At 39.6% G+C, this 17493-nt stretch overlaps 1 protein-coding gene across 2 annotated transcripts in view; it reads right to left on the bottom strand.

Moving 5' to 3' along the window:
• The window catches only part of NINL (ninein like), a 373652-nt gene that overhangs the window by 171393 nt on the left and 184766 nt on the right, over window positions 1–17493 (bottom strand). For both annotated transcript variants that reach the window (XM_053711960.1, XM_053711961.1), the window contains exon 12: window positions 2601–2711. In XM_053711960.1, the coding sequence (XP_053567935.1) occupies window positions 2601–2711 (111 nt within the window). The remainder of the gene's footprint in view (window positions 1–2600; window positions 2712–17493) is intronic.

Below are 17493 nucleotides of genomic sequence, written 5' to 3'. Positions count from 1 at the left end.
TTGAAACATCTTTCTCAGAAAGGTTTCCATTTTCTTATCCATCGGCTCTCTGAACCAATAACTATCCTCAAGAGGTATAGTAGTACGTTTAGCAAGCATAGAGATAGCACCATCCACCTTAGAAATGGAGCCCCACAAATCCAGTTGAGAATCCGGGACCGGGAACAACTTTTTAAAAGTAGACGAGGGGGAAAAGGAAGAACCAATTCTTTCCCATTCGTTCTTAATAATGTTCGCCATCTTAACTGGCACAGGAAAAGTGAAAGGAACTTTTCTGTTTTCATAAACTCTGTCTAATTTAGGTATCATAGGTTCTCCAGGCAGCGCAGCCTCTGGAACCTCTAATGTAGACAGAACCTCCTTTAATAAAAATTGCAAGTGCTCAATTTTAAATCTAAAGGATGGTTCCTCCGCAGCAGGAGGCTTAGACGCTAAGTATTCCGACCCAAAAAGTTCATCCTCTGAAACTACAGAGGTTAACTCATCATCGGATAACTGGGACATAATAGCTAAATCCGATAAATATTTAGATAACTCCGGGTCAGGAGAACTATGTTTAACCTTTCTCTTGCATTTGTTAAAGTGAGGTAATGCACTGAGGGCCGCAGACACGGCCGTTTGTAACTGCGCGGCAAAGTTCGCAGGAAGAAGGCCCCCTCCGGATGGAGGATTAGATGTGCTACGGGACACTGCATGTGGAGTTGATAATCTAGCAAGGGTAGTAATCTCACTGGCCGCAGATTCCTGAGAGCTAGACTTCTCAGAAGGACTAAGAGCCTTAGCAGGCTTGTCTCCCTTCTTAGACTTTATAACGTTGTTAAGGCATGTGGAACATTATTGAGTGGGCGGGAAAACCACAGCCTCCTCACAATATAAGCAGGTATGATTTAGTACAGAAGGAGTACCTTCTAACAAAGAGTCCTCCATAGCTCAGGTTATACCCAAAGAAGGTTTTTATTATAGAAAACTGCACCTTTATACTCCCAATGGCTGGGGTACTCACCACCTCCTAGACCCAGACAGTTAACAGAGGAAACTCTCTCCTCAGGTTCAAGTCTCAGCCGGAATGGAGGAAATGAACATAGACCACATCCGGTCACATGGAGTGCAAGACAGTACTTCCCCTGTTATTACAAGTACAGCAAGTAACAGGAGCTGTGCAACACTTTAAAAAATGAAAGAGAAACTTAAAAGTGAAACCTGTTTGTTCCAGCCAAAAACACACAGTCTATCAGCCCAGGAAAAAAAAAAAAAATCACACAAAGCAGCATGTAAATAATTAATACACTGATTAATTAACCCCAACTGTTCAATAAACCCCATTCAGAGGATATTAACCCTGGATCCTATCAAGGTATAAAGGAGCCACACTGTGACCCTGTTATAGCTTTTTATGTGTAAAAATGTAAACTATCTTACCTCCAGGATCCATGCTGTGGAACAGAACACAGCCTCTCAAGTGTGACAGTCTTATAGCAGCGCTCCTGACATGGACTTGAGTGAGAGAAAGCAGTGAAACTCGTCAACACTGATTGCTTAGGAGCTGTTAGCAGTAGTCTGGATGGTTTTGCAGAAAAACTTTCCCTGCATCTCCAGACTCTAACTTTCATCAATACTCTCACTGAGAGGTTGACATGACTACTTAAAACTCCAGTCCTATCTCGAAGGGCAGATACCCTTTTTCAGGACTCTCTGAATCTTCTGACACTTCTCTGCCACCTCCTAAAGTGACAAAAGGCAAAGAATGACAGGGTAACGAGGAAGTGGGAGGGATATTTAAGCCTTTGGCTGGGGTGTCTTTGCCTCCTCCTGGTGGCCAGGTGTTGTATTTCCCAACAGTAAGGAATGAAGCCGTGGACTCTCCCTATCTTAGGAAGGAAAAGTATATAAAAGTGCTCAAAAAAATGTACTAAAAGCGTTACAGGGACATAACAGTTAAAAAAAAAAAAAAAAAAAAAAAAAATGTACTCTTTGGCAAACTAAAAGCGTTAAAGTGCCATAACAGTAAAAATTAATTAAAAAAAAATGACACTCTCTAACTTGTTACAGAATGTAATTTTAAGACTATCGACTGCAGCACTTGAGTCGTCCTGCACTTGTCGCATGTGTTTTGTACACATGTGCTTCCGCAGAACTGTTTTTTTAAAGGGGGGGCACACTGCTCTGTGCAGGTTTTGCCATTTTTACTCCAAGCTAAGTTTAGCACCACCGGAGCAGTAGGGGGAGGAGTCTGTGCGTGGACATTGCCGGCAGGGGTGCAAACTGCTGGTAGCAGGTTCACAGATTAGTACAGTCATTATGTGCTTCCCTCTCACCTGTATGAGCATCCGCAGTTGCATTACATATCCAGCGGATAGATGAAGTTGGTGGAGCTGTGCAGACAGAGCAGCATTGTTCGCACAAACGATTATGCAGAGGGAGGCAGAAAACAATTGCCCCCCCCCCATGGACGCCCATGCTTGTACCTCTCTAGTATTAATAGGTCATATAAAATAATTACTGCTAGCCATTTTTAGAAAGTATTATATAAGACCAATAACAAGCTTGTTCTTCCCAAACTGCCTGCTGCATAAGGAATTATTTTATCCAGTAAAACTCACCCTATCCTTCATCATGTGATCTACATTGTTCTGTAATTTTAACACTTGGCTTTCAGATTCTGACAGTTTTCCAACAAGTTCGATCATTTCCTTTTGTAATCTGCTGTTTTCCTGTAATATAAAAAACATAGCTGAACCAATTTATCACATTTTATACTCATAAAGTAACGGTCTGATCTACAGAAAGAATTTTCCATTTCATTCATAAACTTCTAATATGGAAATGTCACAAACTGACACTATACAGAAACTCCTTTAATTTAATAGGACATAAAATGCTCTTAATGTGCTAGAACATTTTCTTATTGCAATACTGCTTGCAAAGAACTGAGTTTTAATCCCCACAAAATCACACTACTGAGCATGAGCAAAACATAGTCGGCTGCGCATATATGTCGCACTTACTCAGTGGCCATGTTCAGATCTTTACAAGTAGTAAACTGCCGGTCTGAAGATCACTTTAAAGGGAAAGGATACTTATAAATGTTGTGTTATGTACATGAGTTAAATATTTTTTGATGAAATTTGATGTAAAAGTTGTTTAAATTTAATATAAAGCGTATGATTGTGTACAACAGAGTGCCCAAACTTGACTGCTTATTGGCTGATAGGAACAATTCATAGAGAAAAAATTAGTTTTAGCACAAAAATATTTGATTCTTTAACAAAACAAGAACAAAAAACAAAACAAAAAACAGAGCTCTGTACTACATTTTTAAACGTTCTTTTTTAGATGGTAGAGTTCATTTTTGAGCATTGTGCCCCTTTAAGTATTAAGCTCATAATAAATTATATGAAAAAGTTATTAGCTTGCTTAGGGGGACAAAAAAACATTCAAACAGGTTAGCAAGTCATAATAAATACTGAAACAACACAATCTCATGTTTTACTATTGATTTGCTTATATATTTTGCTTTTGTGATGTTCTCTAAAAATTGCTGTTGAAAAAGCAAATGAAACACTTTTTTTATGTAATTATCCAGGTTTCCCTTTTATACATAAATTTACATAATTTAAATGGCTAAACTATTTCCTATGGGGGCTTGTCTTGTATATATTTACTAGCGTGACGTTTCGAGGTCCGTCTGAGGAAGGGACGAGTACCTTGAAACGTAACGCTAGTAAATATACTAGTTTTCAAAACCAGAGAGAGCTTTTTTCTTGACAGTTTATATATATATATATATATATATATATATATATATATATATATATATATATATATATACAGGTGGCCCTCGTTTTACAACGGTTCAATTTACACTGTTTCAGAATAACAACCTTTTTTCCAGTCAGGTGACTGCTATTGAAAAGCATTGAGAAGCAGTGCATTTATTAAAATAGCCAGTAGGTGGAGTTATCCGCTTGTGTTGCAGCAAAACCAAGCAAGCTGAAATTAATCAGTTTAACCAGACCTGAGCTATTGAGCAGATTTCAAAGGAACAAGATCTTCCTGTCTATAAATCAGTCCAGTGTGAATGAATAGAAAGAACTGTTTGCAGAAAAATGCAAGTGAAGTCTGTGTTGTGCGAATATTTTATTAGGTTTATAATGCTGTTTAGCAAATGTTTTTGTTCATTTAACTTAGTTTAATTATATATTCTGTGTTGTGTGATTATTTTATAAGGTTTATAATGCTGTTTAGTATTTAAAGTCTTAATTTCAAAGCTTTAAAAATAATGTATTAGGTGTTACTTATGACAATTTTGAGAGGGGCCTGGAACCTAACTCCCTCACTTCCCATTGACTTACATTATAAACTGGGTTTCAATTTACAATGGTTTCGATTTACAACCATTCCTTCTGGAACCTAACCCCGGCGTAAACTGAGGGCTACCTGTATATATATATATATATATATTGTAGTTCTGTGTTCCAAGCACTCACTGTAATCGTAAATTGCCTTGGTGCTCTCTATGGTGTATAGGTGGAAACTTCAAAGAAAGAGGGGGCATTTACAGGACTTAAAAGTTTCACAAAATATTGAACTTTATTTATATTGATAATTCATCAAAAAGGTTCAGTCAACGTTTTGTTCCTCAAGACTGTATCGTTAGTTGTATATGCTGAATATGTTCAGAGGTGAACATATTCAGCATATACAACTAACAATACAGTCTTGACAAAGGTCCCTGTGAGGACCGAAACGTTGACTGAACCTTTTTGATTAATTATCAATATAAATAAAGTTCAATATTTTGTGAAACTATTAAGTCCTGTGGGTGCCTCTTCTTTCTATCTATCTATATATATAGCTACAAAGACTCCACAACTCTGTTTAACCAAATACATGGGGGCCAAAATCTGACCTGGCAATGTTTTGAATGGTTTACTTCTACATCCATTTACATGAACACAAAAAGTTAATGTATAGCTTTGTTGGCCTTTGTGGATAGATAGATGGATAGATAGATAGATAGATAGATAGATAGATATTTGGGAACCTATCTGCTGTAGCATGGATGGAGATGGACTTTTTTATATAGGAGTGTTTATTAGAATCGTTTGCTATCTCAATGGTTTAATAAAAATAGTATTTTAGCTCCTCATTTGTAAAGGATCAACACAGCTAGGCTACATGGTAGTTTTATCAGCTTTCCCCCTATGGCTTTTCCATAGAAAAATACAACAAAACTAAGCCTATAAAGTAAATTATTCTAAATACAGATATGCAAATAACCTTTACAATGCCTCATGTTTTTGCTTCTAAAACTAGTATTAAAGAGAAAGTCAATCCTAGCATTTTACAAACGCTAGGATTGACTATTGAAACAAATAAAGGGGACTTTCATTCATGAAGTATAAGTAACTTCATGTAGAAAGCTCCATTATTTGTTTCAATTGATCGCCGTTCTTAGCTGCTACAGCAGCCCATGGCTAAAAAATTTTTTTGCTAAGAGGTGACTTTTTCACCTCTTAGCCAATAGCCGTGCAGTAAATCCGGTTCCCATGGGCGCCAAGCCATTTATTGAGCTTTCTACATGAAGTTACTTATACATTATGAATGAAAGTCCCCTTTATTAGTTTCAATAGTCAATCCTAGCGTTTGTAAAATGCTAGGATTGACTTTCACTTTAAAGAGGGCCCCTCTCTCACCAATGCACAGCTTTAAAGCCTAGCAGGGATAGAAATTCACAGAGAACCACATGTGGACAAATGTTTTGTTCTGGTTACGACTCATCAGCACGATAGCCTTCTGATTGGTGCATAGAGAAGCTCCTATTAGAATAACCTAACCAATATATGTTAGCTTTGGTAAATAATGCAAGGAAATAACCCTCCCCCGAAAAATAAAATAAAACAAAATTACATTCTTTCATTATTAATTTTTCCCATTATTCGTTCATAAATGAAACTGACAAATAGACATACTTAATAGACTTAATAGACAAACTTAAATGACAATCTTTTATCAATCTGTTAGATATAGAAACTTGTTAACTAATAACTAACATATAACTTAATCAACAAAGTTTCTATTTGTATGTTTCACTAATGAATGAATAACCAAAAACTAGTTCAAATTAGTTACTCATTTTCCAAACAAGTGACAAAAATGCACTTCAGAATAAATCCTTGTGTACCATGTTCTGCGCATAAAAACAAATAAGATGCATTTTCCAGCAGAACCTTAAAGGGACAGTCTAGTCAAAATTAAACTTTTATTATTCAGATTGGACTAGTAATTTTAATCAACTTTGCTTTGTTCTCTTGGTATTCTTAGTTGAAACTAAACCTAGGTAGACTCATATGCTAATTTCTAAGCACTTGAAGGCCACCTCTTAATCACATGCTTTTCTAATTGCTTTTCACAACAAGAGACTGATAGTTCATCTGAGCCATATAGCTAACACTGTGTTCACGCACAGGAAGTTATTTAAGAGTTAGCATAACAGTATTAAATGCAAGTCAATAGATAATAAATACAAAGTCATGTGATCAGGGGGCTGTCAGAAGATGTTTAGATACAAGGTAATCACAGAGGTAAAAAGTATATTAATATAACAGTATTGTATCTAAGATAATTTACAGAATACTCAGCCTTTAGACACAACCTACTGCGAGGGTTAGAACTAATGGATTTCTATCAGATAGTTTTGGAATTCAGAATGGCACGAGACAGGGGTGCCCTCTGTCTCCATTGCTCTTTGCAATCTCAATGGAAGTATTAGCTTCACACATCAGAAATAACCCTAATATCTCTGGTCTTCAAATAGGTCCCAATAATTATAAACTTACTCTGTATGCTGACGATGTGTTAACCCTACTCACTTCTCCTTCTGACTCTCTCCCACACCTTTTAGGGGAATTTTATAGATTTAGTACCCACTAAAATTTCTTAATTAATGCCCAAAAATCCAAAATTCTTAACATCAACATGCAAAGAGAGAACTTTGATGCGCTGTAATAGTACTGTCCATATAGATTACACTATGACAAAATGAAATACTTAGGAATCTATCTTACCCCTTCTAGTAACAAGTTATTCAAGCACAATTACCTGCCTATCCTACATAAAATAAAAAAAAGACTGACACCTGGCAACATAGACCCCTGTCCTGGTGGGGTAAGATACAGTCAGTTAAGATGACCACTCTCCCCCAAACACTTTATATACTTCAAGCTGTCCCGATTCACCTGCCAATGACTTACCGGAACCAAATACAATCATTAATAAACACATTCATAAGGGGCAATATCAAACCACGCATCAGCAAAAAGGTGCTCATGAAACCGCTAGGCAAGGGAGGAATAGGCATACCATCAATTCTTTAGTATTCAAGGCTGTAACACTGCAAAGGCTACTGGAATGGCATGAGTGCACATACTCTAAGGCATGGGCCTCAATCGACTCTTATTTGCTAAACTCACCCACGATAGGCCCACTATGCTGGCTTAAACATACATGTAGACCCACCCTCACTAGGACATCGCCTATATACGCCAACATTTTTCATACCTGGGACACTATACGTACTAAGGCTAAAGGTATTTCATCACCAATTTCCCAAATGACACCCATACCCCTTAATGCAGAATTTACAGGAGGAATCATCTCTGATGAACCCTGCCTCAAAGACATTGGTTATACCATACCATTTACTAACCTTAAAATGAATGGGACATTAAAACCGCAGTCACAGTTATCGGACATTGCCGGGGGCATTTTCTCCAAGTGGCTTAAATATGCACAATTAACACATTTAATAGGAATGTCACCCCACAAGCAAGACTTCTAGAGGGATCTAACACATTTTGGACGTCTATGTCTCAAGGGAATATCACCCCCAGTGATCACTATCGATCGTGAAAAAGATGCTAGATGAAGCCCTCTTCCTATCACCCTCTTCCTATGATACACATTGGCAAGCAGACCTAGGACTCCCCATCCCTAAAGAACAATGGCAGAATATAAATTATAATACAACAAAATCCTCTTCCTCCCCTAGAATTCTTGAATTTTTTTTTTTTTTTTAAATCTTTATTTAAGCTTAGCCATTCAAAACACAAAGGAAATTACCAAATTCTGAACATGGTTACTGTCACACAGGACAGCCAAGATTTCAACAAATGAAAAAATGTCTCAAATGAAATGTAGATAATTCACTTATAACACTGAGTAAAACAAAGTTTTCGGCCTATAATTTGGCCATATCCAAAACTCCACATCAGCTAACATCATAATGGCTAATATTTTATAAGCATGTAAACAACAATTAAGACACCATGAAACAAAAATAACCATATAACACAAAAAACAATAAGAGAGAAAAAAAAAAAAAAAAAAAGAGAGGGGAGCCCCCCCCCCCCACTAAATCAAATACACTAGGATATATTGGTATCTTATAAAGTATCTATAAACCCCACTTAATCTATATCACGAGCATTCTTAAGCCACGTCTCAGGAAATACCTGCAGTATAACCAGCTCTGCAAAACTCACCGAGGACAGAAATGGCAATAAGATCTGCTTCTGGAGACTAGGAGTGTAGGTTTTAATTACCGGAGCCCAGCCTACCAAAAATTCTCTAATTCTTTTTTCAGATACCTGCTGCAAATGAAAGGATTCGAAAATGATATGAGCTTGAATATCCCTCAACACTGAGGGGAGAGAGGGGGGAGACTTTGACATCCATTTTTTGAAGATATTATATCTCACCGTCATTACAATAGTGTTTACGACCCGCTGAGTAAGGCTAGTTCCCTCCTCTGTAAAAAGTAACACTACATCTTTAAAGGACAGGGAAATAGTACTTTCGAATACTCTGTTATACCAATATTGGACCTTCTGCCATAGTTGGAAAATTTTAGGACAGGTCCATAACATATGACAGATATCCGCCCGGACATACGAACAGTGTTCACATATAAATAGTTTACCAGGGTAATATTTAGCTAATGTTGCCGGAGAATAATACGAATTGTTTAATAATTTTAAGTGAGATTCTTTCCAACTCTCTACCACCGGGTATCTGGCCACTGTCGCCAGGCTTTTGGATATTAACTCAAAATCTAGAGCTGGGAAATAGAATCGCCAGGATTGACTCAATTTATCCTTCTCCCCTATACCTTGTTTGGAAAGCATAATATCATATAGTAGAGAGATTGATGCATCCCCTCCAATAAATTTTCTGATACAGATCTTGATCTCGGGCCACTCCCATCTTCTAGTCGCATACCAATTTTGAGTGCAAAGAAAATGGCGAATTTGAAAATATGCAAATCGATTAGAACTGGGTAGAGAGAATTTCTCCCTAATGGTCTCCCACGGGAGTATCTGTAGATCATTATCGAGTAGTTGATACAGATATTCAATCCCTCCAGCCATCCAAACCTGAAAACATTTATGATCTATTCCTGGTCGAAAAAGGGGATTCCCTCTAATAGGTAAATAGTCAGAAAAAGAAGGGTCTATTTTAGCCAGTTTACAAAATTTATGCCATATCACCACTATATTCCTAACTGAACTAAGGGAGGATACCTTCGTCGGTAAAGCCTTCAGCGGGCAATGCAAAAGCGCAACTAAGGACCATGGTTTAACCATATGCGATTCCAACTCATATGTAGTAACCACGTTGGACTGAGCAATCCAATCCAATGCTATTTTAAATCAGAGCTGCCCAATTGTATAATTTAATACTGGGCAGAGCTACGCCTGCCTCTATATATTTCTGAGTTAGCCTATTAATCGATATTCGGGGTTTCTTCGATTTCCAAAGAAACTTCGAAAACCAAGAAGATAAATTCTTCAAATCCCTATTGAGTATCATAAGAGGTAAATTCTGAAGATAGTAAAGAATTTTAGGGAAAATTATAGATTTGATTAGATTGGCCGAAGCTGAAAGCGATAAAGGAAAAGCCGCCCAGAGCTTAAGATCCTCCTGAATTTTCTGAAAAAGTGTCCTAAAATTGGCCTGATACCACTGTTTCGGATTTCTATTAATTTCTAGCCCAAGATATTTAATAGCATTGACATTACGAAATAGTGTATTGGGGCGCTCCCTATGCTGACGCCCGAGCCACATCAAGTCACTCTTCCCCATATTAATCTTATAACCCGCAAATGTACTAAAAAGCTTTATCGTGTCAACAATTCTCGGGATGATAACTGATGTTTTATTCAAAAATAGCAAAATATCATCAGCATAGAGGAGAATTTTCAAGTTCTGCCCACCTAACGGGATCCCGGGCAGGACCTCATGCAATCTAATCGCCAGTGGTTCTAGGACAATATTAAACAAGAGAGGCGAGAGAGGACATCCCTGCCTTGTACCTCTCTGCAAGCGAATGCCGGGGGAAGTCCTGCCATTCACTAGCAAATAAGACACCGGATTCTGGTATATTTTGGCAACAAAATTAAAAAAACTACCCCCAAAACCAAATTTCGTTAAAGTTGCAAAAAGATGTCTCCAAGAGATGCAGTCAAATGCTTTGACCGCATCTAATGTAAGGACCGCTATGTCCTTGAATTCCGGCTTCTCTTCCGGTTGCTCTATATTCCAGGTATAATCCACTAAGGTTGTTAGTTTTCTTATATTTTTAGAGGAACTACGGTTTGCCATAAAACCCACCTGATCCACATGGATCAGCCTATCCAAACATGACACTAGTCTCTGGGCTATAATGGAAAGTAAGATTTTATAGTCCGCATTGAGGACAGAGATAGGCCTATAGGAGGCTGGATCCTCCGGATTTTTCCCTTTTTTTAAGATCAGGGAGATGTTGGCCGCGGCGAAGAGAGAAGAAATAGTGTTATCTGATATATAATAATTATTAAACAATCTCTCTAAGATGGGTATAACCTGATCAGATAGACTTTTATAAAACTCAGACGGAAATCCATCTGGACCTGCCGCTTTGTTGAGTTTGGCACGTGCAATAGCTTTACTTATTTCTTCCACCGTAACTGGTGTATTTAGCACTTCTAATTCCTCTTTTTGGATTTTGGGAACTGAAATAGAGGACCAAAATTCCAACTGATTATCTAGACTAAATTCCCCTTCGGAATATAAATGCTGATAAAATCGGAAAAAGGTTCCGGAAATTTTATCAATATCCGAGGTACAACCATCTTCTGTCTGTATTACTGGGATAAGATTCTTCTTGTTCCTAGCTTTAACCAATCTGGCTAAGTGTTTAGCAGAGCTACCATGAATACCCCTAAACCGCATATTAATTTTTGTCTCCTCTTGCTGGTGTTTTTGTAGCAGGAAGGCATCTCTTTCTCTTCTGCTATCTATATAAACGTTCCAATTAGCCTTAGAACGATCCCTGCAGTATTTCTCAAAGGCATTTCTAACTTGATTGGACAGCTGAATATCCCTACACCGAGCTTTCCTGTTCCTCGTGACCATATGCCCCTTAATATCACCCCTTAAAACAGCCTTGGCCGTCTCCCAAAAAACCTCGATTTTATACAGGTGCCCCGAATTGAACCCACAGAACTCCTTCCACTTAACTAATAACCAGGACAAAAATCTTGGATCGTTATAAAGATACCTCGGGTAGACAAATCTGGGAGATAAAATATCCCTCCTATCCTGGAAAGAAATACCTAAAGAAATGATAGCGTGGTCCGACACCAAGATCTCACCAATCTCAGCTTCCATTTTTACCGCTGGTAGAGACTCTGCAACTAAAAATAGATCTATACGTGAAAACGTTCTATGGGCTCTGGATTCGCATGTAAAGTTCTGAATATCTGGATTCAGCCTGCGCCATATGTCATGAACCTGTAACTTCTGGCAGAATCGTTGGAAAAGTTTTGCGCTTCTCCTATTCTCTAAAAAATTTCTACCTACCAGCCGATCCAATTCCGGGTGTAAAGTCAAGTTAAAATCACCTCCAATGACCAAATTTTCTTTTACCAACGGAAACAATTTACCCTTAATCTTGTCCCAAAATTTCCTATCGAATTTATTAGGGCCATAAATATTACAGAGAACAAATTTTATGCTATTTATAAAAATGTGCAAAATAATGAATCTGGCTTCTGGGTCCACTTCTGTCTGAGTAATCCTATAGTCTAGGTTCTTATTTATGAGAAACACTACCCCGCATTTCCTAGCTCCAGCGTTAGTGGAGACCACCTCACCTACCCATTTAATCTTAAGTTTTTTAGCCTCCCGTTCTACTAGGTGGGTTTCCTGGAGGAAAGAAATGTCGGGTTTATGTTTAGCTAGGAGTTTTACAATTAATTTGCGTTTAGCGGGTGAAGAGATCCCCCCCACATTCCACGACGTTAACTTCAATTCCATGTACTACAATACGATAAAAACCCTAGCAATCCTGAGGGGGGGAGGAAAGCAGGAGGGACATAACAAAAAACAAAAAAACAAAAAAAAAAAAGAAAAGAAAAGAAAAAGAAAAAGAAAAGGGGTGGGGGGGATAAAAAACATGTATGAGAGTACCTGAAACAAAAGCGAAACAAATTTTTAAGTACCGAACCATACTTATGTAATCTGAGGTGAGAGGGAATGAACTAGATTTCATTTATCTTTGAGAAACTCTTTCACCTCCCCCACCTCCGTAAAGACTAGGCGAGCTCCCCTGTACTCAACTATTATTTTGGCCGGATAAACCATCCGCGCATTGATTCCTTTATCAATAATTTGGGTACAGAGGGGGGCCATGGTCCTTCTCTTCGTCGAGGTTTTAACAGAAAAATCCTGAAACAGTAAAACTTTACTATTCCCAAACATTAGAGGTTCATGCAGCTTCTTGAACAGTTTCATCATTTCAATTTTATCCTGAAAATTCAACACCTTGCATATACACATAGTACTCCTACTGTGTCCTGTACCTACATTTTTTTTAACCCCAATTCTATGAGCTCTCTCAATTATAATCGGTAACATTGATTGTGGGACACCGAGTTTCTGCGGGAGCGTGACCGAAGCGAACTTCAGTAGAGCTTCAAACTCCGCTTCTTCCGGGAGACCCACAATTCGAATGTTGTTACGTCTCACCCGGTCCTCAAGGTCGTCGAGACGGCCCTGCAGATTGGTGATTTTAATATCCTGTTGGGATATTATATTTTCCTGCGTGCTAACTTGATCTTCCAGGTCAGAAATCCTGTTTTCTGCCTCTTGCATTCTATGTGCGAACTGTCTTACTTCAACTGACAGGGCAGTGATCTCAGATGAAATAGATCCTAACTCCTTTCTAATTAGATCAAATTGCGGTGAAAATAATTCAGACAGCTGCGAAAATAGTGAGTGAGAGTCCACCAAGTTGGTCACAGGTTATACTGAAGTATCTAAGCCGAGCTCAGCGGCTTTAGCTTTTTTATCCTTGGCTTTGACCGGCATTTTGGGAGAAGATTTCCCTTGCAGAAACTTATCCATATAACTTTATGTGAAAAAGCGCTTGTCCAGAAAGAACACACGTGGGTGAAAGCAAGAGGAGGAGAAAAAAAAAAAAAAAAAAAGGGGTGAAAGGGAAAATACACACGTGGATATAAGGGTAAGGGAAAAGAACCCGGCCCTCCTGTGACAACAAAGATAAAGCCCTAGGAAACCCTGGGGGATTGGAGGTGCAGACAGTGAAAAAGTGAGGAAAAAAAAAAAAAAAAACAAGCCACACAGTGCCCCTCCTTGGTTAAGTGGAAATAGGGCCCATACTTTTTAGGAGTATGCGTCCACGCATACAAAGTGTATAGAAAGGGGACCAGCAAAAAAAAAGACCCCTTTACAAAAGAAACGTTATATGAATGAGTTAATACAACTGCCACGAAAAATTCAACTCTGACCAGCCCGGCAGAGCCCTCTAGTAATTTTAATTTCAGAAACTGCCTTTAATACTTAACAAGAAACCACCCTTATATCAGAGGAACAATCTCTCTACCGACTTTACTCCTATCCCTTACACAAATACAGCCTAGCCTGATTTTAATAGATTTTTGTGCCCTAAAACTAATTAACCATGTGTCTCATACCACAATTAAACAGAGAGCAACCTTTAGAGGGAAAAACATAAATTGAACTAGGTTAAGGATAACCCTCCTATCGAAAGAGTGTGCCTGCCAATAAAGAACTATACACACTTCACTCTCCAAACAATAGTTTAAATAAAGAAGGCACTTTTTCAAGAAAAAGACAGTGCAACAGTCATTCATTACCCAAGTAACTTACTGTCACCAAGTCAAGCAGTAGCATTCAAAGATATAACAACTGCTTTACAATGACATCTACCAATAGAGAAAATTTTGAGGCAGAACAAAAACTATGCCATAATACTGATCAATGCAAGTAACATTAATGTTGTGGGTCCATAGACAGCCGGGTCAGTCTTTCTCTAGCTATCTTGGCAAAAGAAATTAGCTTAAGCGGTCTCCCACATAAAGAGTTATAATTCTTCCGCCAAAAAGCTTCCTTCCAGAGCCTCCTTCAATTTTACCAGGCAGTAGTCAAAGTAAACAAAGTACGTTCATAAATTTCCCACACACACTAGTCCAGGACCATTTATCACAGGAAAATGCAACTTATTTTAGCACGGCATTAATACTCTGGCTAGGATGGAGTGTCACTGCTACAAGCCAGGCTCTCTGAACACCACAGCCTTATAGGACTAGATAGGGAGTATAGGCACTAAGAAACTTTTGCGGAGAGCCAGATGCCCAAGTGACATCAACCAGGGCAAAAAGTACACATAAAGTAACCTGTTTTCCAACGGTGATTCTCTTGACAGCCTGAAATAAAGCCGGCCCGCCTTCTTGAAGAAACTCGGCTGCTGCAGATTTCTGTGTCACAGTCTCGGCTTTCACATAAACATAGCCGGCACACCGGGGATCAAAGGCATCTGCACAGAGGCTGCACTGCTCCACTACTCCTTCCCACGCTGTTAAACTCCCCACCAGGGGGGGTGTCCGGTAATCCGGGACCAAGCCTTACAGTGAAGCAGCTCCGTGTGTGCTCCGTCGCTTATGCTGTGCTTGTGTGTACTTCCAGCCTCGCTCCGGCCATCTATCTATTTACCCGCACACGGGTCTTTTCAGCGACATAGAACTTCCAGGTTAGCTCTATTTTAGGGACCAGCCTTTCAGGAACAATGCTATCCCCGAGCTCTCCTTCTGGGCACCCCAGCCCAGTGTAACGTAGCACCAAGGAGTTTGTTTCTAACCCCTGTAACGACAGGTTGCTGAGCCACAGGACTCACTTGAAAGTCGCCAGCGTATTCCTCCTACACCCCTTTCCAGGTGCAGCTTGCCGAAAGCAACAATGAAAAATAACCAACTGCGGTACAGTTGGAGCCGTGACCGGCTACTGTAGACTTCCCTCTCTCGCGCAGGTCTGACCCCTGCCGAGCGCCACACTCCAAACCTGGGCAAGCTTCCAGGTAAGTGGCGGAGAGCTGGGAGCTGATGGTGTCGGCGTCCTCTCACCACACCGGCATGCAGGTAATCTGCACAACTCCTCCCACCGGAAGTCTCCAGAATTCTTGAATTAAACCATAAGATATTATTTCGGTGGTACCTTACACCTGAAAGAATTAAGTACATATACCCCAATGCTAATGCCTCTTGTTGGAGGGGGTGTGGGTCTCCTGGCACAATGATTCATATATGGTGGCACTGTAAAAAATTACTGTATTTTCCGGCGTATAAGACGACTGGGCGTATAAGACAACCCCCTACTTTTCCTGTTAAAAATATAGGGTTTGTGCTATACTCGCTGTATAAGACTACCCCCTTACCCCCTCAATGAATGCAGCAAGCACACCAAATAAAAATTAAAAAACATCTGAACATACTGCCCTCAGATTTAATCTATTTACCCCTCTCACCCACCTGAGCCTACTGCTCTCAGCTTTAATCTATTTACCCCTCTCACCCACCTGAGCCTACTGCTCTCAGCTTTTAATCTATTTACCCCTCTCACCCCGATCCTACTACCCTCAGATTTAATCTATTTACTAGATTAAATCTGAGGGCAGTAGGATCAGGCTGAGAGGGGTAAGTAGATTAAAGCTGAGGGCAGTAGGCTAAGGATGAGAGGGGTAAATAGATTAAATCTGAGGGCAGTAGGATCAGGGTGAGAGGGGTAAGTAGTAGATTATAGCTGATTAGCTGAGGGTGAGAGTGAGGTAAGTAAAGCTGAGGGCAGGTGGAGTTAAGTAAAGCTGAGGGCAGTAGGATCAGGGACAGGCAATGTGATAGAGCTAAGTTAAGATGAGGGCAGTAGGATCATCTCACACACTGAGACGGAGTACACAAGTAGTGTTGCAAGGGTCAGGTAATTTCTAGACCAGCCTTCATCTGATTACATGAAAATTCAGTGACAGTGTATGCATGTTCTCCACTCCACTGCAATTTTGCTTCCTTATGACAGTCGACTGACAAGTGACTCTCTCTCTGAATCAATCAGAGTCAGAGAGTCACTTGTCAGTGTAAGGAAGCAAAATTGCTGTAGTCTGGAGAATGGAGATTGGACTGGAGAACATCCATTATACACTGATTGCAGGCTAGTAGTTTAGTTTTTATTATTAACATGACTTGTCGTTTTACTGGTAGTCGTAGATCCGGATTCCAGACCAGTCCCTCCAGAATAGATCACACCGACACAGTCAGTCACCACTTGCCTGCAACTGTGTGAAAATCCCGCTCTCTCTCTACTCTTGCTCGTCACTTGCGCATGCACAGTCACCAGTGAGATCATCATGGTGGGGTCAGAATGGAGTCACGGTGGGGCCATGTTGCCCAATGATGAGAGAGACGCCGTGATTGAATTTGCACCATGCCCACCCACTCTGAGTCTGCTCTGACTACTCCAGCGCAGCCTGCCCCAGACTTAGGCGCCGCAGTATACTGAGTGACTCACTGACAGTTTTAGACTGTAAATCTGTGACATCATTCCAATCCACTGCACATGACTGTATTTGGGGCGGCCGTCTGGAGCGGGAGGGAGCCCTAAGAACCCCGTACTATTACAGCTTAGCCTGCACACAACGCCACTGACTCACTCTGATCTAAAATAAAAAAGTTAAAGTATAACACTATTTATTACATTAATAAGGCTTATAAGACGACACCCGGCGTATAAGACGACCCTTGACTTTTGAGAAGATTTTCATGAGTTAAAAAGTCGTCTTATACGCCGGAAAATACGGTATATCCCTTTTTAAAAGATATCACAAAACACCTAAAAATTGTTATGGGCAACGGGTTTACATTGCCCCCTATTACTGCACTCAACTTTAAGCCAGGCAAAATATGCAAAATTAAATGGAAAATGCTACAAATTAGCTTTAACAGTGCAAGACTACTTATAGTACATAAGTGGAAAACATAAAGTGTCCCCACACTGCAGGAATAGTTACACAATACTTCTGAACTGCTCGCTGTGGAGGAATACTCATTTTAAAAATGGCTATTTGACATTCTTCCATGATGATTA

The sequence above is a fragment of the Bombina bombina genome, chromosome 4, assembly GCF_027579735.1.
Source record: "Bombina bombina isolate aBomBom1 chromosome 4, aBomBom1.pri, whole genome shotgun sequence".
Taxonomy (NCBI): Eukaryota; Metazoa; Chordata; class Amphibia; order Anura; family Bombinatoridae; genus Bombina; species Bombina bombina.
The sequence above is the reverse complement of the archived record's forward strand: the minus strand, read 5'-3'. Positions and strand labels throughout refer to the sequence as shown.